This window comes from Haliotis rubra, unplaced genomic scaffold (assembly GCF_003918875.1).
Source record: "Haliotis rubra isolate DU_JTF1 unplaced genomic scaffold, ASM391887v1 Scf11, whole genome shotgun sequence".
Taxonomy (NCBI): Eukaryota; Metazoa; Mollusca; class Gastropoda; order Lepetellida; family Haliotidae; genus Haliotis; species Haliotis rubra.
The window spans coordinates 1,607,801-1,635,085 of NW_025765003.1; the positions used below are offsets into that span (position 1 = coordinate 1,607,801).

The following is a 27,285-nucleotide window of genomic DNA, read 5'->3' on the forward strand; positions in this document are numbered from 1 at the left end:
TAAGGCTGAAAAGGATTCAATAGAAAGCAAAGGGTCTTAGAAATATAATCTTTTTAATACTATTTCAACTTGACAGATGTTGCGAATGGTTTAACAGGTACGCTTATCTCTACCTGAGTGAGAAACTTTGGATTTATATGGCTTAACACTATTCCAGCAATATCACAGCTGGGATACCAGAAATGGGCTTCACATATTGTACCCATGTGGGGAACTGAACCCGGGTTTTCGGGCGAGATGAGCAAACACTTTAACCACTTACCTACCCCACCGCCCCTGCTAGAAATGGGCTTACTCTGTTTACCATGAGGTGACTTAAACATAGGCCTCCAGCATGACAAGCAAACACTTTTTCCACTGGGCTACGATACCACTCCCTCCTAGCTGCTATAACAGTAGGGTAGCTTAGTGGTTAAAGCATTTGCTTGTCACAGAAGACCGAGGTTCAATTTCCCACATGGGTACAATGTGTGAAGCCAATTCTGGTTTCCCCCATGATATTGCTGGAACATTGCTAAAAGAGTTTGAGCGGCCGTAAAACCATGCTCCCTCACTCACTCCCACCTGCTAATTGCCAGTATATACTATCATAGTATCTGTGAGATAATTGTTTCAGTGCCAGAATTGTCAAGAACTGTTTGTACCAAGGTACTGTATAACACAGAGTCCCTGTAGAGCACAGCTAAAACATATGCTACATCATACACCTAGAACACACACACCTGTTGATAACTAAATCTTTACTCTCATTTTACATAATTTTATCTGTGGATGAAAATATTTTTGCCATGGAAATACTTATTTCTGACAATATAATAATTATCAAACCATTTCACCTCTAGGCCTTATATATGTACTTCCTTATAGATACAATGTATATTTGATCACAGATAATGACAAATCAATAAAAAGTAGGAATCTGCTGCGGAAAATGCATCAGAAAAATGATAGTGCTCTGGGGCTTCTGATAACCTAGCTAACTTTAACTTGCTGATTTCAGACCAAGATGATTGACAGATGATGTGCCCTGTCAAAAATCAGTGTAAATGTCACCTAGCGACAGTACCGTCACTATAAATAATATTTAACGAGACACTGGTACAGTTAGACACCAACACCGCTTCCTGAATATACCTCCAAGGGCTAATAACAGACAGTATCTACTCATATTCTGTATGTGACAGTGCTATATTACTCTGCATATGACCATTATATTTTGTATTCTGTATATCATGTTATTTGAAATAATCTCATTTTATTACATGACAGATTCTATCTCACTGTTTATAATGACACACTGTCTATTTCAAACTCCAATGTGTTATAATTCTAAATAATTACTTACACGTCAATATTTTCTTTATTTTTAATAAATTTTGATCATTTATATTTTTTATGTTTATCTTGGCATGTGCATCAGAATTAGCAACAAAGGAACATAGGAGAAAATAAACAATATTCCATCAAGAAACTGCAGTTAACACAGGAAAACTAGTAGCACATCTTATAGTCAGTGAATCATATTATTTTCCTGATCTCCCAGCCCTTTCTGTAATAAGGAAGCCCTAAATGAAGCAAGTCTACATCTTACTGGGGCTTATTTTCAACTTAAATGGAGAATAATATACTTCAAAGACAATGTGTTAGTCTAGGAAACTGGATCTACATTGCCGTGAGAAAGCAAAGCAATAATCTTCTAATATCTGTTCCTAAATATCAAATTACATTTCCCTATTAAATAGAGCAAGTTGCAACCGGTCAGAACAAATGTTGAAGCAGCTGAATCAATCTACTGGGCCCCGTTCCTCAAAGCGATCATAGAGCTACGACTGTCGTAAGTCTATGTTAAAGTATGGGAGTTATGAACATTATAGCACTATGACCGCTTTGTGGCACGGGGCCCAGGTTCATGCTTTTTGTAGTTACACAGGAGACAATGTGTTAATCTCATACAGAGCTAAAGAGAGTATGTATGCCACTTTTACAAATATTCAAGCATAATTACAAAGGGAATTGGGGAGAGAGACATTAGATGTGGCTTACCATGTACAAAATCAAACTTGGACCTTTGCTGTGACAAGCAAACACTTAAACCACAAGACCACCAATAGCCTTTGGAACTAATTACATCACTTAGACTTAATTTGTATTAGGCGCCAGACTGAGGCACAGAGTCACTCTTTTAAGACTTGGGTTGAGAAGATGACAAAACATTGACATTAAAACCATCATAGATAATATCAACAATGAAACCATGGCGCTGACATTATGTCATCCCAATTTTCCAACCCCACGGACCATCAGTTCTAATACAAACATCCTTCTGTCAAGTCTAATCGCAGTCCATGAACCATATTATTTCCCTTTCCACCAAGCCTTTACTGAAATGCTATGTCTCCAATTGAAGCAAGTCTAGATTTTCTACAGGAGCTGGTTCTCCCCATCCCACTTGGGCTCCTTTTAAATTTAAATGAGTTGTATTGAATTTAAAGTAATTTCAACATAAAATTCTGTACTTTCAGAGAAAGTGTTAGTTTAACCCCGTCAGACAAGGCCACTTTCAAATCAGCACATAGTCCCCAAACCATGACCAATGGGCTATTTGGCAAGATACTGATCATTTATCAATACGTTATCAATCAATTAATCAACACTAACGAGCAAGTGATTTACTAACTATCGCAATCACTGACGTTTCTTCAGGAAACTAAACCTTGCCATTCTTTCTACAATGACAGAAATAATATGTCCTCAATTGCTGTCAAGATTGTGCTTACGTGGCAGTTTACCAGAACCGCAGATAAAGCAACCTTAATCAATAACAAAAAAGCAAGTCAATCACAGCAAGTCTACTAGCTCTCCTGCAGTGAAAGTACGCTATTATTCACGATGTGATTGCAATAGCCCAACCTTCTCAGCAAGACCAATCTATCTTTCATGAACCTGGTTAACAATACATGTGCTAATGTCAGTTCAAGGATAAACTCAAAGTGGAAATAAATAAAACTATACGGTTTTAAGATAAGTCTTGTAATGAGTGTGAAATTAATTCTGTTTTGAAATTGTAAACATTTCAATTACAATGGACTAAATTTTGTTTAGAAGCTAATTTTAAAGCATGTTATGCAATTTCATATTCAAACATAATCTCACAAGTATTGCATTTTTGTAATAAGTGGGTGGATCGTATTAGGGAGGGTTGGATTAAGGACTGACTGAGTTTGGTTTTACGCCGCTTTTAGCAATATTCCAGCAACATCACGGCAGGGGATACCAGAAATGGGCTTCACACATTATGCCCATGTAGGGGTTCGAACCCGGGTCTTCGGCGTGCCGAGACAACGCTTTAACCATTAGGCTACCCCACCGCCCGTTGGATTAAGGAAGGTTGGTTGGTGAGAGATGGAGTATGGTTTCAACTCCTTTTTCAACGCCTGTCAGGCACATGAGAACAATTGACACAGAGTGAGTGAGTGAGTTTAGTTTACGCCGCTTTTAGCAATAGTCCAGCAATATCACGGAGGGGACACCAGAAATGGGCTTCACACATTGTACCCATGTGGGGAATCGAACCTGGGTCTTCAGATTGATGAGCAAACGCTTTAACCACAAGCTACCAAAGTGCCCCTGTGACACAGAGAACAGACTTCACACAATCCACTCATGTGACGAATCAAACATGAGCAAATACTTTCACTAAGTGCCTCCCCTTTGCTCTGAATCAAGTGGGAACAGCTTAGTTATAAACAGATCCTTAAACAGATGAGTAAATCCGTAAACATATTCAAAGGAACTCTAGCGTCCGTTCTAAAAGAAATGACATTTCAAACCCAACATCAAGACAACAGAAGTGACGTAACCAAATTATTGGTTTGTGACGACATATACCAGAGCTACCTTTAGGGCAAAAAGGGTCCACATACTTGTCACCAACCTTTGTTTACTCAAAGGATCGTATCAATATTCATCACAAATCCGTCCCTATCCAATTTAAACCTTTCTTAACTTTTATCAATACAACATACTTTGCCAATCTCCACCTATATCTATTGTCAGAAATAATCCCTGCATGCCTTCATCACTATGTGCAGTCTTGGGTCTAATATGGCCGAGATATCACATCTAAGTAAATATTAACATTCAAACTGTGCCTGGGTTGGAGTTATGCCTGTCCTGTTGTCGTATCTAATATGTTAAGGCTTTGTATTCAGTAAATCACAGTAGCATTTGGGTCATCGGCTCGGTTATCTAACTGAAATGGTGGCTGTGTTGCGATTGCTGGAGAGTGTTCTGTCCCAACTTTTGGCTCAAGACAAGGGGATGTAACAAACCTGATCAATGAACACACTGCACCTCACAATCAATACCTGGCCGTCTGCCAACAACAAATATGCTGCAGTCTGCTGACTGCTTCTGACAGACAGTTTGGATGTAAATATCACCTGACTGTGTCTCGTTTCTACAAATTTAGAAATAAACAGTTGATATGGACATTTTTTACTGACATTTCTTACAAGTTTCATCATATTCAAAGGAAAATGTGAGTAAGTGGAAGGGTCTTACGTGGATTTCAGCTTTACATACTGTACCCATGTGGGGAATCAAACCCAGGCCTTCATCCTGACAATCGAACACTTTAACCACAAGGTTATCCCTGCACCCCCCATTCAAAGGAAATACACATATGGCGTTCTACTACTGGATCATCACAAAATGATCTGCAATTTTAACAAGGCCTGGTAACTTCTATCAATTCTGGTGTCCTTGTCATTTCTAACTAAACAATTGATTGTCCAGTTGGAAATATCCATAATTAAGTAGTAATGTATAGAAACCAGAAATGTCAAACATAAAGAAACAAAAATATATAATAATATCTTAAAAATTAGGTCAGGTCAGTACTTGGACAGAACAGGTGCTTGCTTGTCACAAGAGATGACTAAAATGGTGACCAAATGGTCAAGATGGCTGCTTCACGTGGTTGTGTGATATACTCAAAGAGTTTAGGGGCACTAATACAACCCAAACACTGTCGACAACTGCATACAGACTCACTCCAGCTCACTCCACCATACAGACTCACTCCAGCATACAGAATCACTCCAGCATACACACTACATTAATTCAGACATGGCTCGCCCACCCACTCGTCCATTCTCCTGAAAGCAATGGCTTATGACAATCAAACACTGTCTATCAGCAAAAGCAAAATATTTGTAACAATACGTTCCAGGAACACCAAATGGGTGGGGCATTTCAAGGATTTCATCGACCACCAATCTGTTGTTCCCAAGGCAACATCACACAAGAAGTAAAAGAAAACGTACAAAGATTTTCAATTCAATTTCCATGGCTGTAACACTGTTGTTCATTGACAATTCTCGAAAAGGTTTCCTATTCAACCAAATCAGTATTTAATTCTATAACCTATTACTAATCCCAACCACACACCACTATGGCTTACATTCGAAAGTCGAAGACATGAGTATAGAATCGTCAATCAAAGCGACACAAAATCCTAACCACCATGCAACAGCTTACAATTTTCCAGGCAAGATGGCAAATAATTCATGATTGTTATGACATGAATTGGATTATACTTGGAGGACAAGCACTCATGAACGTGACTTGATGTCAGGATTTGTAAAGAAGGCAAAACACACAAGCTCAAGTAAGTTGTCAGTCATTGAAGTCGAAATAAAGATTGAGGAGAGTGAAGTTGAGTCCCTTACACCCATATAAACAGGAACACACAACAGGCCATTCACCCTCAAGCGTGTTCCTCACAATCGGTAACGACAACTCATCTCGAGAAAAGAGAAATTCCCAGTCCTGTAATCCCGTCAGTGCATGCTGAAGTGTTCCTGGTGCTGGGTAGACATATACCTTATGACTTTATACTGCTCCCAGCTAATATCCCTGTGGGAACTTATTACGTAAACTTCAAAGATACCAAATTCCTTGTCAAATACATGTCTCACAAAGAAGTTTCAGGCAAACACCTCAACGATTATTCTTCAAGTTTGAGTATATATTTGAATATTTTCAAAATTAGATATACCACTGAACTATTATTCACTTTCAAATGTAATGTTATGTAATTACAGAAATGCCCTCATCAGACCATTAATCCGGAAGTGCCCACATCCAGACGGCAAAAATGGACTTCAGTTGACAAAAAAATTAATTAAATTGTCTTACTGTTTTATTATATTTTACTCTGAACAAACATGTATTATCAGCATACAATATGTTCAAGAATGTTTTGATCTAAATAGCCACCTGAAACAGTAAATATATCAGAAATACTATAAAGTTTTGTAAGTTAAAAGGGATTCAATATGCTCATAATTAATTAAATGCTTTATGGTCAAGCTACCCAATACAAGGTAAATAAAGGGCCAGGTATAAAATCTTTAGAGAATAGGGCCCCTTTTCCCTAAAACTTGGAGTAGTTTGTTGTTTCAATGGTAAATAATCTTGCCCCTTGGCAGCCTGAAGTATTGGACATAAAATGCATAAAAATTATGTACACTCCGAGGCAAAAGAACATATACACATGAAAATTGGATTTGATTGAAAACAGTCACTAAAGCTTCCCAAACTAAAGCTTCAAACATACCACTGTGGCAACCTTGTCCAACACTTTAAACAGTTAACCACTTCATATTAAATTTTACTTAAAAACATTTTATTCATTTATAGTCACCATCAAAGATTTGTGTTAACATTTCCTATCCCAGCAGTACACATGGTATGAAATATCTTGTCATTCCTAAAATCAGAGAGCAGTATACCATGATTCTAAGTCACTAGATCAGACATGGTTTTATTATGACTGACCATGGTCAATATCCTCCTCATTCACCACAACAAACTACAAATAATGTGTTTAATTTCGGCAACCCCCAAGCCAGGCACACAAAAACTACCTTCCTCCATGATTAGATAGCTGGATCTACTGTTTGGTCAAAATGACACATAATCATATTTCAATCTCATCTCCACAAGATTCAATTGGTACTTCATCAAGAAGTCTATAACTCAACAAAGGCAGACGGCCATCCCCTGGAGTAAGATCATAAAGAAATCATTTCATGAGACCCACAAACCGCATTGGGAGAATGCCATATCGTCTTTGTCGAACAAATTGACATTCTGACATGCCGATCATTGACAAAATACTATTACACGGTTCCTTTGTAGAGCGAAGTCTCCAGGAATATCAGTGTGTGACGAGTCTATATCCTATGTTCGGATGAGCTTTACATGACAAAAAATGTTCAAAGGATTTATCAAACTGCTCTTCGACCAGGTCACACTTTGGCAAATATCACCCCTTCAAAGGTGAAACAGTGTACCAGTGGACAATATGTCGATAGAATATGATCGCAATGTAATGAATATTTTCATTGGCTATACAGCACACAACAGGCCAAAGAATGTTTATTGGGTATAAATATATTTTCATACCTGACTGATTCAAGGTTCTCTCTTGCTTAAAAAGAAAACAAACTTTCTACAGTGTTATCTTTTACTGATTTAATCATTTTACATAGATATATCAGAAAAGTTCAATAATATTGCCATACATGGACTAAAAGGATAAAAATAAACAAAAATATCATTAACTTTCAAAATAATGAAATAAATTCAAATATTATCATTCTCAAAAAGTTTTACTTTTCTGAAACAAACATTTTTTCTTATTCTGTAGCTACTTACAAATGGCAAGTCTTTGAATTTACTGTCAAATTATATTTTTCAAACAATATGACCAAGATAAATTAAATTCAACATTTCAACAGCAAAATCTAAAAGCTTCGTCATAAATAACATACATGGACTGTTTACCTGTCGATAAAACAAAGTGTCAACATTTGACACCTGATTACTCTTTGAAAAGAAAACTGTTGAATTAATTCTAAACGTAAATTAACAAAATTGATTACAGCTACGGAAATACGTCGACATACTGTCCTAGTTAATCCTCATATACGTCATCATACTTCATCACCAATGATGCCAGGCACCGCAGACTGGCGACTGTGCTAACATGGAAGGAAATCTAAATTTGCTTTCCGTCTTTCACGAAACACGGATGTAAATGATTACCCCAATAGCAAACATTTGCACAGAAATGAAAATAGGTCAGCAAATTTATTTTTCTCACAAAACGTATTTTTCTTGCCTTCTTACCTCATGTCTTATCACTTAAGAACATTTTTTGCTGCAGAAAACGAACCAAATTCAAAACATCAAGATTGAAAGGTCAGTTGATAATAAAAATATTTCAATCGGGAGATGTCGCACGTCACGGTCATTTATTTAGTCATCTTTCGTTTCCTTGTGTTCTACAAAAGATGAAGGAAATCAAACACATCGATCACATGGGTTGAATCAGGAAATCCTGTCTTGATTAGATTTAAAGTTTGGACTTTAAGACAGTGAGTGAGTCATTTGTGACGGATCACATCGCACAATATTTCAGATGCATCCAGTGTGCAAAATAGTTTCCAAATTTTGCAAGCCAGACGGGCTAGCTATGCCTGAAACTTACTAGCCCACCAAATTATTCACTGGCCCGAAATTCGAATGTAGACACGGATTACATCAATAAGCTGCTAATATGATGAACATTTTTATCAGGCCATAATCTTGCATGATTTAAAAGTGTATTATAACTTATCACGTCAGAGAGAGTGATATACATGTATTTACAAAATGACCCCATGAAAATTCACTTGCCAGTCGGGACAGTGACTGTGGATATTTACTGGCCCGACTGGATTTTTGCTAGCCATGGACACTGGATGTATCAGGTAAAATGAGAGGAAATAAGGGTTAATGCTTTGTCCAAAATTGCATACATGCATGTCAGTCCCAGCAATATGCAAGTATGAATGAATTCACGTCTGGACAGGAACTGACACAACCAGGCTAAGTGGGAATCTGCCTCAGTGACAACAATATACTGCATATGACCGCAGATAAGTTGAATTTTGAGGACCCCAAAAAAGCAATCTGGGAAAAGGGGTCAGCTTAGCTGAAGGTTACACTTTCATCAAACGTTTTTTCTGGAGGTAAGAAAGCGACATCGTATCGCTTGTGTATACAAACAAGACAAAACGACTTTGTCAGTGAAGACGTCAAATTTGAAATTCAACATCACTATAGTCTGTTTGCAGTGAAAACGTACCAATGAATGTCACTTTAAACCAAAAAGTAAAACAAATAAAGTGAAATTAAGACTGCGAATCCTCATGATTTTACCTTGCCAATTGAACATTTAAACCTCAGGATTTTATTCGACTTAGGATAAAAGTTGTCTAACAAACGATCACATGGCTATTATTGGTTTGTATTACAAGGGCGTATGCACATCAAATGAAACACCGAAAACGACAAGGGTTGTTATAAGTTAACGCTCTTCACATACCGCACTTGCGTTTGTTTCACTGTTCCAACTACTGCGCTTACCCCATTGTGATACAAACCAGTAATAGCGATTTGAATCTATGATCGTTTGTTGAACAACTTTTATCCTAATTTGAATAAAATTTTGAGATTTAATTGTTCAGTTGGCAAGGTAAAATTATGAGGATTTGCAATTTTAATTTCACTTTATTTGATTTACTTTTTTGTTTAAAGTGAAATTCATCAGTACGTTTTCACTGCAAACAGACTATAGACAAAATTATTTACCTTTTCAGTTTGAATTTGTTTTTGCTAAGCACTGCACTATATGCAGGGATTAAGATTACCGTGTGCATTTGTCTTGTAAACAAAGTAGGAAATACACACATTTCCCTGGGATCTATCGGTGATTTAGTTAAAACATACCAAATAATATAACATAAATAATTTCTGATGCTCTGATCGACAAAAATAATATCTGAAGCTTTTTTTATACCAAGAGAAATACATTGTAGCATTTGATACTGATTTTAAGGGTCAAGTTAGGGCCTTGGTTTATCTAAGGTCACATACGGTCACTTATCTCACAAACTGTTTATTGGGCATGAAGGGGAAAAATGTCCAATCTTGCCAATGTGTTACAATGACCATCAACAGTAATGAACCATTAAAGCTCTTATAGAAACCATGTTAACACGGTTTCTGTAATGGTTGATTAACCTGCTTCTAACACACATTGGAAAAAAGGTGAATGTAAGTAAATGGAAGCATAATATTGATCATTTCATGCTTGAAATGTTCAGATGTGTTAGGTTCTTGACATAAACAGGTTTTGTCAATACATTATGTGAATCTGTTTCTCTCGGTCAAGATATTGATGTTCCAGTCTATTAATCTGTACAATGGCCGATGTAGACATCCAAATGTGACATCTGCAATTAGCAGAAATTCAAACACTTGCTTGATTAATTTTATACAAAATGAAATGTCTTGTAATTAAAATGTACCTAATTCAAGCAGGGAGGGGGAGATGGGAAGGGAGGGGGAGATGGGAAGGGAGAGAGTAAGTGAAGTGAGCAAATGTGGTTTTATGTCGCTTTTAGCAATATTCCAGCAATATTATGGCAGGAGACACCAGAAATGGGCCTCACACATTGTACACATATGGGGAATCAACCTGGGTCTTCGGTGTGACGAGCAAACGCTTTAACCACTAGGGTAGCCCACCGCCTGGAAAGGGAGAGGGAGAGAGGGGAACTGATTAAGAGGGAGAGAGGAAGGGTGAGGAAGAGAGAGATGAAGGTAAGAGAGGGTGAAGGAGAGGGAGAGTGGGAGGGGAAAAAAGGAGGGTATGGGTGAGGGAAAGGGGGAGGGGGAGGGTAAGGGAGGGTAGGAAAAAAAAGAAGAAGAGATATCAATTCCTTGGTATGCACCATTATATAATAGGACAGGGTTCAATTCCGCCGTAGTGCCATTAGTTTCTACCCAAGTTGACCAACAGTGTGGTTTACCTACACCCCTATACCTATGTAATAGACAATCCAATTACATATTTCAAAATAGAATAAACTTGTTAAATGAAATATATGAGGCTGAACTATATCATACATGCACACACATGTGAGATGATATTCCATATTATTTCTTCACATTTTAATGAAACTATACCAAAGACGTCAATCCTGATTGAACCTTTCGAGAAATGACTGGGGTCAAAAGCACAATTTAATGTGAAACAAAGTAATGTTAACCGTACCATGATGAGGATTTTCTCTTTGAATTTTTTACAAGGCTTAACTATATGGTTCAAAATCATAGACCCGTAAACATCCGGGTAGAATAGGTCTTCAGCAACCCATGCTTGTCACAAAAGGCGACTATGCTTGTCGTAAGAGGCGACTAACGGGATCGGGTGGTCAGGCTCACTGACTTGGTTGACACATGTCATCGGTTCCCAATTGCGCACATCGATGCTCATGCTGTTGATCACTGGATTGTCTGGTCCAGACTCGATTATTTACAGACCGCCGCCATATAGCTGGAATATTGCTGAGTGCGGCGTAAAACTAAACTCACTCACTCACTCAAAATCATAACTATGACACAAAAATGTTAATGAATGACATCTCTGCACTAAGCTACCCTGAAGTGAGACCCCCAAGATATACGAGTCAAGCCTCCCTTGCATATCCACTGAATAAAACAATGCTTAGTTGGCACTTTTCATGCCTCACTGGTTGCAATAAGCTAGGCCAACGTATACTATTATAGTCAGTATGCAACATATTTTTATTATATTGATTCAACGCTACGTATCAGTATTGTTTTTGTTACATAAAGCTGTTAAACTAAATATTGATAAACAGCTATGTGTTTATTATCACCAACTCAATATTAATTATGCAAGTATTTTAAAACATAGTCAACCAATGTCTTTGGATTGAGTGAACAAATGGAGATCTATGACATTGCTTCCCAAAATCAAATTGCAGAATTAGACACATCACAGTAAACCATCATGTTGAGGAATGAGTAAGAGAGAGGTTTTACACCGCTTTTAGCAATATTCCAGCAATATCACGGCAGGGTACATCAGAAATGGGCTTCACTCATTGTACCCATGTGGGGAATCCAACACTTTAACCACTAGGCTACCCCACCGATCCTCATGCTTATGAGTGAGTGAGTATGGTTTTATGCCACTTTTAGCAGTATTCCAGCACCAGAAATGGGCTTCACACATTGCATCCATGTGAGGAATCAAACGCGAGGCCTTTAGCGTGATGAGTGAATGCTTTAACCACTAGGCTACCCTACCACCCCTCATGTTTATGAGAAAAAAAGTCAACATCAATATTAATCAGGCTGACCTCCATGTTCTAATCTCTAAACCAACCCCTTACAAACAGCTGACAAACAAATTTTTCAGGGCTACATTAAGCATTGACAATTATCAGTTTATGACATCTGCTAAAAGACCAACAAATTCCTCCAAAATTAAGAAGAGATTTTGCTCTTTTCAAACTTTCAGGCCTGACAAATATCGATTTGAGATATTTTAGACGGGTTACACAAAGCACTGGCAATTAACAAATTTACATTTGCAGAAACAGCAACAAATTCCCCAAGGATATAAGAAGGGTCGCTTCTCTTGTCACACTTTAGGATTCAAGGGAATTGATTTGCGATTCATTTATTATGCTAATTGGCCAATTCGGAAAACCTTTCAGGAAAAACAGGTGATGAAAAACTGAACGAATGTTATCTTTCGAAAGTGTGTGATTCTTTCACTTGATTAAGTGGCAGGGAATCTAGGTAGTAATCGATGGAAGAGGGTCTGAAATCCATCACTGCCATCTGGCTGGCCAATTAGTCTTTACTTTGAAACATATTTATTTCACTACTCATGAATTCATTGCCACCTTTTAAAGGTAACCTTCACATATAAATATCACACAAGGAGATGGTTTGTCAATTTTCAAAATGGCCACAAAGTGATCAAGACAACTGTGGCAGGAGGTGGCTGTGACAAACTGCCATAATTTACAATATAAGTTGTTCACTGGTTACGAGGGGGACATGGGTTGATGTACCCTCGATGTTTGTTTATGTTCCCTGAGCCCGAAGGGCAAGGGGGACATAAACAAAAATGGAGGGTACATCAACCCATGGGCCCCGAGGGACCAGTGTACAATGTATTTATCTTACCGAACACCTTAATGTTAATTTTGAATTGTTTGAAGCACGGGTACAAATCTTTTTGTAGCCATTGCTAGATTTTGCTGACAAGAAAAACAGATTTAGAGTTATCTCCAGACCATCGATTTGCATTCGCAAAACATCGGTAATTTTCATACATGATATGTGATTCAATGTTGTTCGAGATAAAGAATTACTACCACGAAGTACCAAATGAGTTGCCATTGGCAGCGGGGTACATTGAAATGTTACACTGAAAATAATAGAAGAGCGCTCAGCCCCTCAGAAAGCGACATTTATGTGTGAGGTAAGACAATGGTCTTTATAGTTGTACCTTTAACAGTACATCTCATCAGGACTCTCATCTTAAAACTACACCTGTTGTTGAAAGGAAATGTTTACGTATAAAAATTATATTTTTGTTTGTTGTTTAACGCCACACTCAGCAATATTCCAGCTATATGGCGGCGGTCTGTGAATAAATGAGTCTGGACCAGACAATCCAGTGATTGACCATATGAGCATCGGTCTACGCAACTGGGATATGATGACATGTGTCTCCCAAGTCACGATCACATTAATCGCCTCTTACTACAAGCATGGGTAGCTGAAGACCAATTCTAACCTGGATCTTCATGGGTCTATAGAAATTATAACTGTTTTCAGTACAAATGATGTGATTGGTTTGTGGAACAAGCTGTAGAGTAACTGAATCTTATAAAGAGGGCACCACAAACTTGAACATAAAGCCTGATGGTCTTTCTAATTGTAGTCATTTTGCAGTTAAACCTTACACAGAGAATACGAATTTGCTTTTGCAGGATTTGCAGGAGTTTCACCAGTAACTGTCAACACACTTACTTCAAACTGTTGAAATGTTCGCAACCCTTACATGACAGCCGAAATTTGACCAAATCTAATATCATCGAACTAATGAAATGTAACAGAATATCAGACAGGTTATCGGAGACAACCATCAGATACCTATCAGACCAATAGTTGCTATGACCACAGAGGTTTTGACAATACAATTAGATGGATGTATAAAACCACATCTGTTCTATAGTATATGTAGGCGTTTTATGGAGCATTGAACTGCGAACAGTTCACATATAAGGTGTCTTAATGTGGCTGTTTTACAGAGAATTGATGAAATTTCAGGTTAAATGATGTCAATGACTGTTTCTGTTGAATTAATCTACACAATGGTTTTGAAGTCATGGGCCAATGGATGTCGAGACCTTTTCCCTTGAAGTGTATGATCCCTTCACATTCTGTCATCAGATGTAAAGAAAATACACACGTCTTTACCCTTGAATGATCATTGCAGTAATTCCCTCACAATCTGACCCAGAAACCATCAGACGTGTCAAAATGATTTTTTACAGGGCGTAAATATCCACTGAGATGGATTTGAAAGCTTATTAACTCTAGTGGCCTTGTTTTTCATCCAATACATATATGGCTTCAGAAACATGAAACTGCTACGACAGGGAGGTGGAGGACTGCGGAATATTGGGTCCCATGACTTGATCCATACACGTGGGAATACATAGACGTACAATTGTGTTGATAAAAAGGCATATCCAGTGAAGAATGTCTGACTGTCACTGCAATGTCACCCCAAGCCTTCATTACAGTTCAAGGATTTTAATCGGCTACAAGATAAGGAAAATAGTGTACAGCGAACTTCAGTATTATTTGACCTGGGCTTAACAGGCTAGAATATTGAGACCTACTCATTGATGAACTCTTGATTGTCATCCACATATCGATACTAAATTGATTTCAAAATCTCAGTATTTCTTTTTATCACAAAGTTTCAAGAAGCTGATTGAGTTTAAGTTCAATATTGAGGAAAATTTCAACCACAGCAACACACAGAACAACAGGTAACAGACGCATCAGCTATGAATTTCTTGTACATGAATTTTCATCAAGGTCACCGTGACCTTGAACAGTATGGCCACAGCACACTGCACAAATTAACAAGACCTTACGACAAATAATACCCCCATGAATAGGTGTCTGTCTTGAATATCAAATATGACCAGCGTTGAGGAGGTGGTGGTACTTGCTCACATGTGAAATTATTCACGTTATTCAAATACGGCATGTTCCGGCATGTTACAGTGCTAGACAGAAACCATGATCTAGCAAATACATTTAATCCTATGTTCCAGGACATATAAAGATGAGTCCTCATAGTGAACTGTTACTTCTTGATTTATGGGACACGAGTCAAGGTGACATTCATCATATGCAAAACCCATGAAGATCCGGGTTAGAATTGATCTTCAGTAACCCATGCTTGTCTCCTCCCCGTGAAGATCCAGGTTAGAATTGATCTTCATGCTTGTAGTAAGAGGCGACTAACAGGATTGGGTGGTCAGGCTCGTGGACTTGGTTGACATGTGTCATCATATCCCAATTACACAGATCAATGCTCATGCTGTTGATCACTGGATTGCCTGGTCCAGACTCAATTATTTACAGACTGCTGCCATATAGCTGGAATATTGCTGAGTGAGGTGTTAAAAACCAACCTACCAAACAAAACTCCACTCTGAGTTATAAGCTACTCAGGAATAAACACTGCATCTTCACTATAAAGTGTTAAAGATTTTAAAAACTAAAATTTGGGAATTAATTCTGTTGGTTGAGCAGATGCAAACTTCATACACCTATTTTGTACACACACTTCATATTAATCTGTATCTTCTAATGTCAGCTATGGTGGATGACCCACAAACCCTGCATAAACATAATTAGAATATTTGTTCAAACGTTCATTAATCCATACTCAACAAATGAGAGGTTACAGGAAGCTTGTAATCGTTTGCTGAGCAATTACAGATGGCATGTTTGTGAAAGATACACCCAGACTCTGAATTTATATGATTATGTCGGATGACAAACACTAATTGGTTAAGCAGCCTTGGTTCACTATTTGATTACGTCTCTCAAGTAAATGTGCAATCACTGAACAAACGTGTTGCTTAATAGGTCATCTCCTGAAGTTACTAGGGCATTTAAACCGACAAATGAAGCTAAACTTTACATGTGAGAATTTTCTGTAGTTCATTTTTTGTATTTGTACACATTTTTTGTTGATGAAATTTTTACCTAAAATACATGTTCACTTTCATTTTACAGTGTATTGGTAAGCACAGAAACATTTTGGTTGACAACTTTCATGTGGAATTTTAGAAACTGTGAGCATTACAGAATGGTACTGGATGAAAAACAAAATCACACAGTGGTGTCTTTTGATATGAGCTGAGGTGAAATTGGGTTTAACGTCCTGCTTGAGAATATTTCGCTCATATGACGACGTGCATGCGTGTGTATGTGTATGTGCGGCTGCTTGTACTAGCCCAGACTTAAGCTGGTTTTATAGTGCTAGCCCACTGAGATACCATGCCGCAGTGAAGCATGAATACCCCACTCAGACTCATTATACTGACTCCTAGCCAACCAGTCCTTGTTGTACCCATTAATGCCGAGAGCCAGGCAGGGACCAACAAGTACCATATTTTAACGTCTTTTGGTATGACGCGGTCGGGGATCGAACTTGTGACCTTCCGCTCTCGGCTGATGCTCTAACCACTACACCACGGAGGCGGTCTCTTTTGATATGAAATATACCTAATTCATCAATACATGTGGAAGCTTTGGAGGTTTACAGGTTTATTGCCTCATGAACAACAAGGAGAGTTCTATGGATATTCAACTTCTTCATTATTAATATGAGTGACGTTTCGGTGTAGCTACTTGCTTGATAACAGTGTTAGTAGCTACACCAAAACGTCGCTCATATTAATAATGAAGAAGTTGTATATATATATATAGAATTCTCCCCATTGTTCATCACACAAACTTCTATATGCCACTCAAAGAAGTTATTAGTGAATGGTTCTCGCTTTTAGCAATATTCCAGCAATATCATGGCGGGGACACCAGAAATGAGCTTCACACACTGTACCCATGTGGGGATTGAACCGGGTCTTGGCCGCTTTAACCACTAGGGCTAGCCCAAGAAGTTATTGACTCATGTTGAGCCACATAATAAAACAGAGCGTCAGATTAGTTGGTTCATTTTCTTGGACTGTCAAGCAAAATGTCTGATTGTTCCTTTTCAAATTTGGTTATGGTATAGAAGAAAGTCCTTTGAAAAGTTGGTACGATAAAGAAAATGACCTACTGCCTTTTGTCTGTCAAAAACATGACATACCACTCAACTTTTGTTTGGGATGTATATGGAGATATATATATTGTATATTGATAATAGTATGGTTGGTTGTTTGCTTCTTATAAGCACTCAGGTTTCTTTGGGGCCTGTCGGAAGCTGTGTATAAACTGTGATGTTATCAGTTGGTGACACTGTGTCATGTGGCATGACAAATACTGTTCGTAACACCTACCAAGGGTGCAATATCAAAGAAGCAGTAGCCATGCTTTCCCTAGCACCGATGTCTGTCTTCTTCGTCCTCAGCATCTTTACTGTTCGATTCTACCTGTGCTATCATCATCAGCACACGATGGAGTCATCGTCTTCAGCATCTTCCTCGATTCATGTGACCGATGAGGTCTTCCAGATCGGGCGAAAGTTGTCTCTCTTCCGTCTCTCCCATCCCATAATCCATTGCATGGTAAATGGCAAGCCCAAGAGCCTGGACAGCCTGGAACAAAAACACCACGATGAATAAAAACATCAACCCAATCTTAATGTTTTACTTGAACAAATCCATATCAACAGATTTTTAAGTGATTTCGTTTGTGGCATTTGCTTGGCTGATGAAACGAAACAAAAATTACACCATTCACCAAAAGATAGACTAACATCTAGTTTCTGAAATGAAATGAATACATTTTATAGAAGAAAAAAAACGGTTCCTGAATTATATTGATAAAACAATAAAAAGGAGCCCACAGACTTTCTATATTTTCAGCCTGAAACCATGGTAATCTAGACTTACCAAATGTTCTAGACTTGCATGGGCTGTATTGGGTATATTTGTGTCAGGGTCTGTATGACTGATTGACTAACAATAAGACTACCTTTTCTTGACTGTTAAATGGGATGGGATGCGTTGCATTATTGGCTGAGTGAGTATGGTTTTACGCCGCTTTTTGCAATATTCCTGCAATATCGCGGCAGGGGACACCAGAAATTGTTCTCATGTAGGTAATCAAGCCTGGGTCTAAGGCGTGATAAGCAAACACTTTAACCACAAGGCAACTCTACCGCCTCTTCCGTGGAAGATTCATTGACTTCATGAATCTTGTCTACATATTCTTTTATGTGCAAATGAGTGAGTTTAGTTTTACACCTCTTTTAGCAATATTCTAGCAACATCATGGCAGGAGACACCAGAAATGGGCTTCACACACTGTACCCATGTGGGGAATCGAACCCTGGTGACGAGAAACCGCTATGACAACTAGACAACCCAACCATCCTTTAAGTGTTAATGAACAGATATGCCGTGAGAAAGAAATGATGTCAGCATGTTTCAGCATTTTTCACTTACGACAGTGTTTATTCATTACAGTGTATGGACCAACTTAACACGTCTTCCCTGCCAAACATTCACATCTTCCTGTACCCTGAATGACTATAGGTTGTGGTTTCATCACCTCTATGTAACGACACATCTCGGGTGTCCTCCGATGTTGACTCGAACTCAAGTGTCATGTTTGTTCGAGACTTACTACACTTACACACTGTAACATGTCCACAAGCAAAGTCCCAAATTAGGTCCAGTACAAGGTCAATATCGTATTTTGAGACTGAGCAAGCTGTCACAGACACATGCAAAAAGTGTGAGAGGAATTAATAGTGTTTGTTGTTTTCATGATGGTGTTGACTCATAGCTTTTGTAGACATTCTGTAGCTGGGTAATGTTGTAAGAGGCGACTAACGGGATCGGGTGGTGCTGGCTTGTTGACTCATGTCATCGGTTCCCAATTGGTAGATCGATGTTCATGCTGTTGATCACTGGATTGTGTGTTATTTACAGAGTCATATAGCTGGAATATGAGTGTAAAACTGAACTCACTCATGAGTTTATATGTCAACATGATCATTCTTCATGCTTTCAGGGACCTGTGAAGATCCAGGTTAGAATATTGATCTTCAGCAACCCATACTTGTTGTAAGAGGGGACTAACGGGATCGGGTGGTCAGGCTCGCTGGCTTGGTTGACACATGTCATCGTATCCCAACTGCATAGGTCGATGCTCATGTTGTTGCTCACTGGATTGTCTGGTCCAGACTCGATTATTTACAGACCGCTGCCATATAGCTGGAATATTGCTTAGTGCAGCGTTAAACAACAAACCAACAACCAATCATACTTTCGGTCTCCTCCTCCTCCTCATCATCTTCACAGTAATAAAAATTGGCACAAGTAGTTTTGTTCATGCCAAATTGCCCAAGAGTTAGTTCATCAAAAGGACAAGTAGAAATTTGCCTTTTTTAAGGTTTTATCAATATGAAGTTTCTTCTGCATCATCATCATCATCATCATCGTTATCATCATCATCATCATCATTATCATCACAGTAACAGAAATTGGTATAAGTACTTCATTCATGCCAAATTTCCCAAGAGCGCATTTATCAAAAGGACAAGTAGAAATCATCATCATCATCATCATCATCATCACTGCCATTATAATTTTTGTTATCATAATCACAATGAACTACATAGATTTTGATATTTATCTGAACATATATCAGCCAAGTAACCCAATACCTTTAAAACAACAGACCAGGGATTGAGTCCATAAAGCAATCACAATGCTGCAATGATCCAAGTCTGTAGTAGAGGATGAGAATAACAATCGTCTCACTACAATTACTTTGTAGAACAGCACCAAGTTCCATATATGAAACACCAATGGACCAAAATTCTAAAGAAAAAGAAGGTCACTTGGTATTTTAAAGGGGTAAATGACCAAGGTCCCCTACAACGCCATAACCACCATCTCCACACAGTGTTTGCAATACTTTCATTTGCCAGTTGGCCATCAGGGCCTGCTGGCGTTGAAATCTACAGGCCCTGAATAAAACCTGCAGGCCCATTTTGTTAAAGTCAAACCAATAAAAACAAAATAGACTACACTGTACAGTTTCACACTGTTTAGTTCTGTCATTATAACCAGTACAACACTGGAAATATGGAATGACATCAAATTCCTGTTGAAAAAAAAATTGACAGATAATTTACTGAAGGCCACAAGGGCCTGCAAATATTTGAAACTGCCGGCCCGATACAATAACAACTGGTGCCGGGCCTTTGGGCTGGCGATTATTTCGAACGCTGTCTCCACACACTCAATACCCTCTTCACCATACTCATCATCATCATACTGCAACAAGCAGTTAAAAATATACTATTCACACTTTGCTAAGGATCAAATCATATTATTCAACAGAAAACTATGAAGTGGGGTCTATTATCTAAGCCTATTGAAAGCATGGATCCAAGTTTTTAGTATGTCACTGCATCTTGTGGATCCCCTACATGCTATTGACAGGTGTTGTGTACTTGTCAATGACCCATGCCATGATTTGCAAAATGGTTGATTGGTGCCATGAAAACCATTTTTATGGCTACTCATGTATCAAGAGCATACGGTTAGCTTAAAGTGGCTGTTTTCCTAAAGATGTGTTACCATATCATTATTTATCCAGTTTTAAATGGATACAATAGCAAATTATAAATCTACATTTAAGTAAAGTTGCGAATTTTTGTGATCCTCAGCAAAGTGTGAGTAGTAATATACTAACCCATTTATTGGCACACCAGATTAAAAGAACGAAGTGAGAGTTGTTAAGATGCTTACTCCTCAAAGAACAACCCGGGGTGGATCCTAATGTGTGACATTAAACTACTTATCAACTTAATCACCGATACCAATGTCCTCAGTATCGTATTTTATTAACTCCACTTCTCTCCTTCTCGTCACTAGACCGCCATAAACATTCCAACCCTAATATTATAAGCCCAGGATTACAAAGAGGGTTCCTTGAGCTCAGAGGCTAATGAGAAAATAGGTGTAATTTAGCCCATTTTCGTTACTGCCTTCTAAAACCACCCCAATCTACGCCATCATAAAAGAACCCAAACTCCCAGCCTTGCCGTTTAGGCTTCTGGATGGGCAAACAAACACAAGGCCATGACAGCAGATTTGGGACGACTTCAGGACGATTTGTCGAAATAACGTGTAATGTAGTCGTCCGTATCAATGAAAACAGTCACATCCTGGAAAGTGATTTATGGACTGTTGGTGCATGACTCCAGTTCACGTAGATCTTACAATGGACATGGACATTCCAGGCATACTGTAAAACACAAACTGAGCAGACGCGGTTTGTAACCTGGACATAATGAGGAACTGCAACAATTATTTTGGTGTAGGGAACAAGCGATAACCTTTCCCTGACCTTGTAAACATTGTAAAACCTTCAAATAATTAATGACCTAATGATGCCATTCTTTCCACGAAACAAACTTGACTGCTATTGTTAAGTGTAGAAATAAAATGATTGTAAAAGTTTTTTTATGATTTTATTTTGAAAGGAGACACACATTTAAACTTGACTGCTATTGTTAAGCAAAGATATAACAAGATTTATCATTTAGACTTTTGTGAGACTATTTGTGTGAGGACATTTTTGCCATAATTATCAAGCAATGAAAGGATCTGTTGTAATGATGAAGGTAGTAGCAACAGTAACCTCCAGTTCAAAGCTCAGAGCAAAAACAGTCCATGAGGAAGGAGTATATATCCTGAAACAACGAGGAAGGCCAAGTGTGTTCTAGTAGACTGAGGGGCGGTGGTGTAGTCTAGTGGTTAAAGCGTTTGCTCGTCACGCCGAAGATCCAGGTTCGCTTCCTGACATGGGTACAATGTGTGAAGCCCATTTCTGGTGTTCCCCTGCTGTGATTTTCCTGGAATATTGCTAAAAGTGACATAAAACAATACTCACTCTAGTGGACTGAACACATATTGGAACAGATTACCACAGCAGCCACTGAATGAACAAACTCCAGAAGATCATAATACTATAAGTATTTAAAATTTCGTATTCAAATACTATGATATAGAATTGGATTTATCATGACCAATATTTCGGCAAAGAGAGAGAGAGTAATTTTTAATATGCCTGATATGGATTTAAAATGTTTCTGTTTGCTGACATTGTCTGTTACATGACATTTTGTAATAAATTATGGACTCCTACCATGTGCCATCAACTGTCGACATCTGCTTTTATGGTTGATCTCACAAACCGGAGACATTTTGATCAATGTTTTATCTGAATAATGTAAATCCTTCTTCTAAAAATGATACTTCCTGTTATACTCTGAAGCTGTTGCATTAGATTCAAACATACTCGCTAAAGTTACAGCAAGTAAAATCAAAAACACAATTCAATGTTCTCAAAGTCACATCACTTATTGCAAAAAGTTTCAGCTGACACTATCAAATCCACAAGTTGTTCCTGAAAACGTTACATAGATGACATACTAACTACTGACAACTACTTCTACTTTGAGAATACACCATGGTTGGAAACTGATCAATGCTTTTTGTTTAATGTTCTCACTTGAGTGGATGATAATAGAAAAGACTGAAAGGAAGACAAAAAAGTTCCGACAGTTTAACCACAGGACAACCAGTGTTCACGAATGGTGTTTCAAAGTAACAGGACATTGGGTCCTGTAAGCTTCAGATGTCTGTCTGACCGATTGAGAGATTTGTGCAATGTGCTTAGCTGCACCACTGAGAGTCTTGGAGACAATATTGAGTAATTGGATTGAATCACTGCACCGTCAAGGATACAAAATTGATATTCAATGTTTTGAAATTAGAGTCATACGAAATGTTTATTTTGTTAGTTGAAACACATCAGATCTGCTGACCCTCCCAAGTTCAATAATCAAGATTTGTATCCAATATTCATCTTCTGAACTGCCTCCTCATTAGGCCAAATAAAAAAATGTTGTGGTTCCAATTACACCTCCTTAAAATTTAGGGTAGGTAGGTAGGTAGGAATTTTTTTTTTACATCTTTTTTTCAGAAGTGAAGTATAAACTAATGACACATTTTATCGATGTGTAGTTGTTTATTCAGTCATGCTTGCAGCCATCATGTCGACATTCTCTATCAAAATGACCAATGTCCGTTGGTGCCGGGGGAAAAAAATGGTATCTGAAAACTTATCTTATTCAAACCTCTTAAAAAAACTAGGGTCACCAGAATTCAAGGGTCGGTCGGGTAATCAGAACCACAACATTTTTTTTTAGCTCTTATCCAATACTCGAGTAATGTTTGACACATCCAATCACAGAAAGTATCTGTCAAATCCTGTTGTCGGTCTCTACTATTCCTAGCAGTCCCCACACAACACTAGGTTCTCCATGAATGCTGAGCACAAGATGCCAATTCTGCCAGCACCATCTGGTACCATCGGATACTCATTCACCGGCTTGTTCATCAAGAACATGCACCATACATCTGGGACAGAATAACAATGAAATAATAATAAACCATTCCTCACAGAGCTGTGTAAGTCTACAGGGAATTCATCCCATAACTGCACAATCACATCTGAGATCATAGTTCACCAAGGTCAAGGACGGTCTCTTCTGATCAGCAAAGATCGAAAGGTTGAAAAGATATCCTTATGACCTTCCTTTACTTTAATTTCCTTTCATGTTTGAAAATAATCTGTGTTCTTAAGATTACAGCATCAATCAAAGTTCTTAAACCAAGCTGGCAAATGACATAATTACTGTTACTTCTGCTATCTATTCTCTCCTAATTGAAAGAGTACACCAAAGGACTGATGCCAAACAGAAAGTCGTTCAATCTACCCACGTAGCTTTCGGTATGGCATTTTGACACATCCATGTGGCAAATCCACACAATGGCTGATATTTTCCTGACCTAATCCAATTACGACTAACATGCACAACAATGCAGAAGTGTACAAGCCCGTTGACCAAGCAAACAGCCACCTCCTCTCTGACAATCCCGACCTTTAACAGAAATAACAAAGGTCACATTTTTGCTTTGATTGTGCTAATTGATAATGCTTGTGTCATTCCTTGCCGTGATTGTGAAAGGTTCGCACTGACCAGCTGCTGACCATCAGGGCTGCTTTCACAAAGCAATCATAGCACTATGACTGTCGTAACAAGCATACATTAACATAGTCTTAAGATTGAAATAATTGAAGATTGGTCGCAATGACTAAATGACCATGCAATCGATCAGGTTTTTTCATAATCGAACACAAACATTTTTGGAACAAGCTCGTTCCAAGTCATGACTGAATTTATCTTAAAGACTCCAGGGAATTTATGTTCCTAACATACTAGTCATCCTTTAAAGATGTCAGATTTGCAAAATGCATTTTGTGCAATTTGCAAAAAAAAACAGAAAGATTTTGTTTTTATTTTTTGTGCATATCCAAACACAACGCGGAAAATCTGATAAATGACGCTAACCAATTATTTTCGTTGATTGATCGGATGTAATGAACCAATCATCAATTATGAGATTTAAACCAATTCAACACTACTTAGGACCATCTTAGAGTTTGGTCCCTGTTTGTCAGAACCTTTCTTTCATTTTTAAAATATTCTGTGTTCTTATGATTACACCAATGTTTTTTGCATCAAGTCAGCAAAACATAGAATTATAGTATCTTCTGGCTCCAGGTTTGTGAGAACTTGGACTGATCTGTTGTCATGATAGTCCATACACGCGTGAAGGTTGGGGTTAGAATAGGTATTCATCATCCCATGTTTGTGTAGATCGATGCTCATGCTGTTGATCACTGGTTTTTCTAGTCCAGTCTTGATTCTTTACAGACCGCCGCCATATAGCTGGAATATTGCTGAGTGCGGTGTTAATCAACAAACCAACCAATTATCGTCCATAAAGGATACATACTTGTCCTGGTTTGAGGGATAGTTTGATGAAGTCATCATTTGAGCCATTTAAACATAGTCCTATATAGTTCATCTCGCTGATCACATTCAAAATCAGTGAACTATTGATCCTAAGATTTTCTGGAGAAGCACTTCGGACAAGAGAAAAATTTGAACAGATTTGAAAAGTGTATATTACAAATATGTCGTCTGCAAATCTGAGGGAAGTGACAAGTGCCCCTAATGAGGTCCTGTTTGAAATATCATTCATGGAGTGAGTGAGTGAGTAAGTTTAGTTTTACGCCGCACTCAGCAATATTCCAGCTATATGACAGCGGTCTGTAAATAATCGAGTCAGGACCAGACAATCCAGTGATCAACACAAGCATGAGCATCGATCTGCGCAATTGGGAACCGATGACATGTGTCAACCAAGTCAGCGAGCCTGACCACCTGATCCCGTTGGTCGCCTCTTACAACAAGCATGGGTTACTGAAGGCTCATTCTAACCCGGACCTTCACGGGTACATTCATGGAAGCCACACACTGTGTTTAGTTTCATTCTTGACAAGGAATGAAAACTGTAAATTCTTCATGTTCTCATAGCCATCCTTCAAAATAACCTTGAGATGCATTTTTCTTAAATCTCCTGACACCCATTATTTCCATGCATTCATTCATGTGTCAGTCGAAGATATAGCACGTAACAGTGAGACTAACAGAATTATCCCTTCTGTTGGTCACACCTCAAACGCCACCACAACAAACCGCATCATTATAACATTATCAGTTAAAGACTTGCATTGTGGACATGTCACCAACTCATTAACCAAATTAACACTTCTCAAGCAAAACTTTAACAGTATATTTAAACCGTTTTAGAAACATGATGATTGAAAGTGAGGCAGTCACACTTCAACCACTAGCTCCGACCCTTGCCGTTGGAGATATAGCACCCTGATGCCGGAGTTCCACGATTGATCAATGAATTGCTTCCTACGTGTCCTTATTCCACCCAAATTGCCACTGACGGGAGAAGGTATTTTTAGCTTGTGAATATTGATCATGGAATGTGTGTTACTTCCGAGTGGTCCATCTTAGCATGTGCTTGTTTAAGCTCCCAGAATCGGTGATCCTACTGTGTACGATCGATCCGTAAGGTGATGGAGGTCAATGGAGCTGTGATTACTGACCTGCTGGTACCATTAGAAACAATTGTTTTGACTGACAAATTTATTTCTAGGAAAGATTACAACAAACTTGCGAATATGACCTTGATCTGCAGCTCCACAAACCTGATCGTCATGGAAACACATAGTATTTATATGTCACAGAATCTGTATCATAACTGATGGTATCTAATGAAATGTGATTATTCACTACTGAACTCTAAAGTTGCCAAATTTATTAAAACTGGACTTAAAAATATGTATCAATATTCTGTATGATCTGTGTCACTATATGTGATTTTTGAGAACAAAATTTTGGTTCTATTCTGTTCTGTTCAGTAAAAGGATCAGTAATATATAGGGCACAGGAGATAGGAGTGTGTTGTTACTATACTTTGTAGTGACTCTGGATCAGCTCATTAATTAAATAGCGGTGGACAGCATGGCTCAGCTAATTAGTGTACTCATTGAGTCTGTCTTATGGGAGGTCTGTCTTTTGGGAGGTCTGTCTTACGGGTAGTCTGTCTTTTGGGAGGTCTGTCTTACGGGTAGTCTGTCTTTTGGGAGGTCTGTCTTATGGGTGGTCTGTCTTTTGGGAGGTCTGTCTTTTGGGAGTGAACCTAACTGATACAGACAAGCTAATGGTCAATGATTTGAATATAGATGCTGAATATTATTTGAGTAAGCACGTCTGGCAATAGTCTAGTCATATCACAGCAAGGACACTAAGAAGAGGTTTTTGCAAATATTAGGAATCCAACCAGGCCAATGATTTTAACACTTTCCTTGGCCAAGAATAAGACCGACTTGATCGAACATGTCTCTGCTGTGAGTCAGACGTCTTCCAGTCAAGGACTATTCATACTCAGTAGCCATTTTGACCCTACAACCTCTAAAAGGCCTTCACATCACAGACAATCAGCTACAGGGAATTCATATCATGTGATAGCTAAAAGGCCCTCATGTGCATGAATCAATGTGTAAGGCCTTTAATGCGTGTAATAGGGAGCTATAAGGTCCCCACATCACATTACAGTCAGCTGAAAT

General features: G+C 38.3%; 1 protein-coding gene across 1 annotated transcript in view; it reads right to left on the reverse strand.

Moving 5' to 3' along the window:
- LOC124284298 (protein spire homolog 2-like) overlaps positions 1-27,285 on the reverse strand; it is a 94,411-nt gene that overhangs the window by 11,395 nt on the left and 55,731 nt on the right. The window contains exon 3 of the mRNA XM_046720374.1: positions 17,547-17,798. Within this exon, the coding sequence (XP_046576330.1) occupies positions 17,673-17,798 (126 nt within the window). The 3' untranslated portion in view covers positions 17,547-17,672. The remainder of the gene's footprint in view (positions 1-17,546; positions 17,799-27,285) is intronic.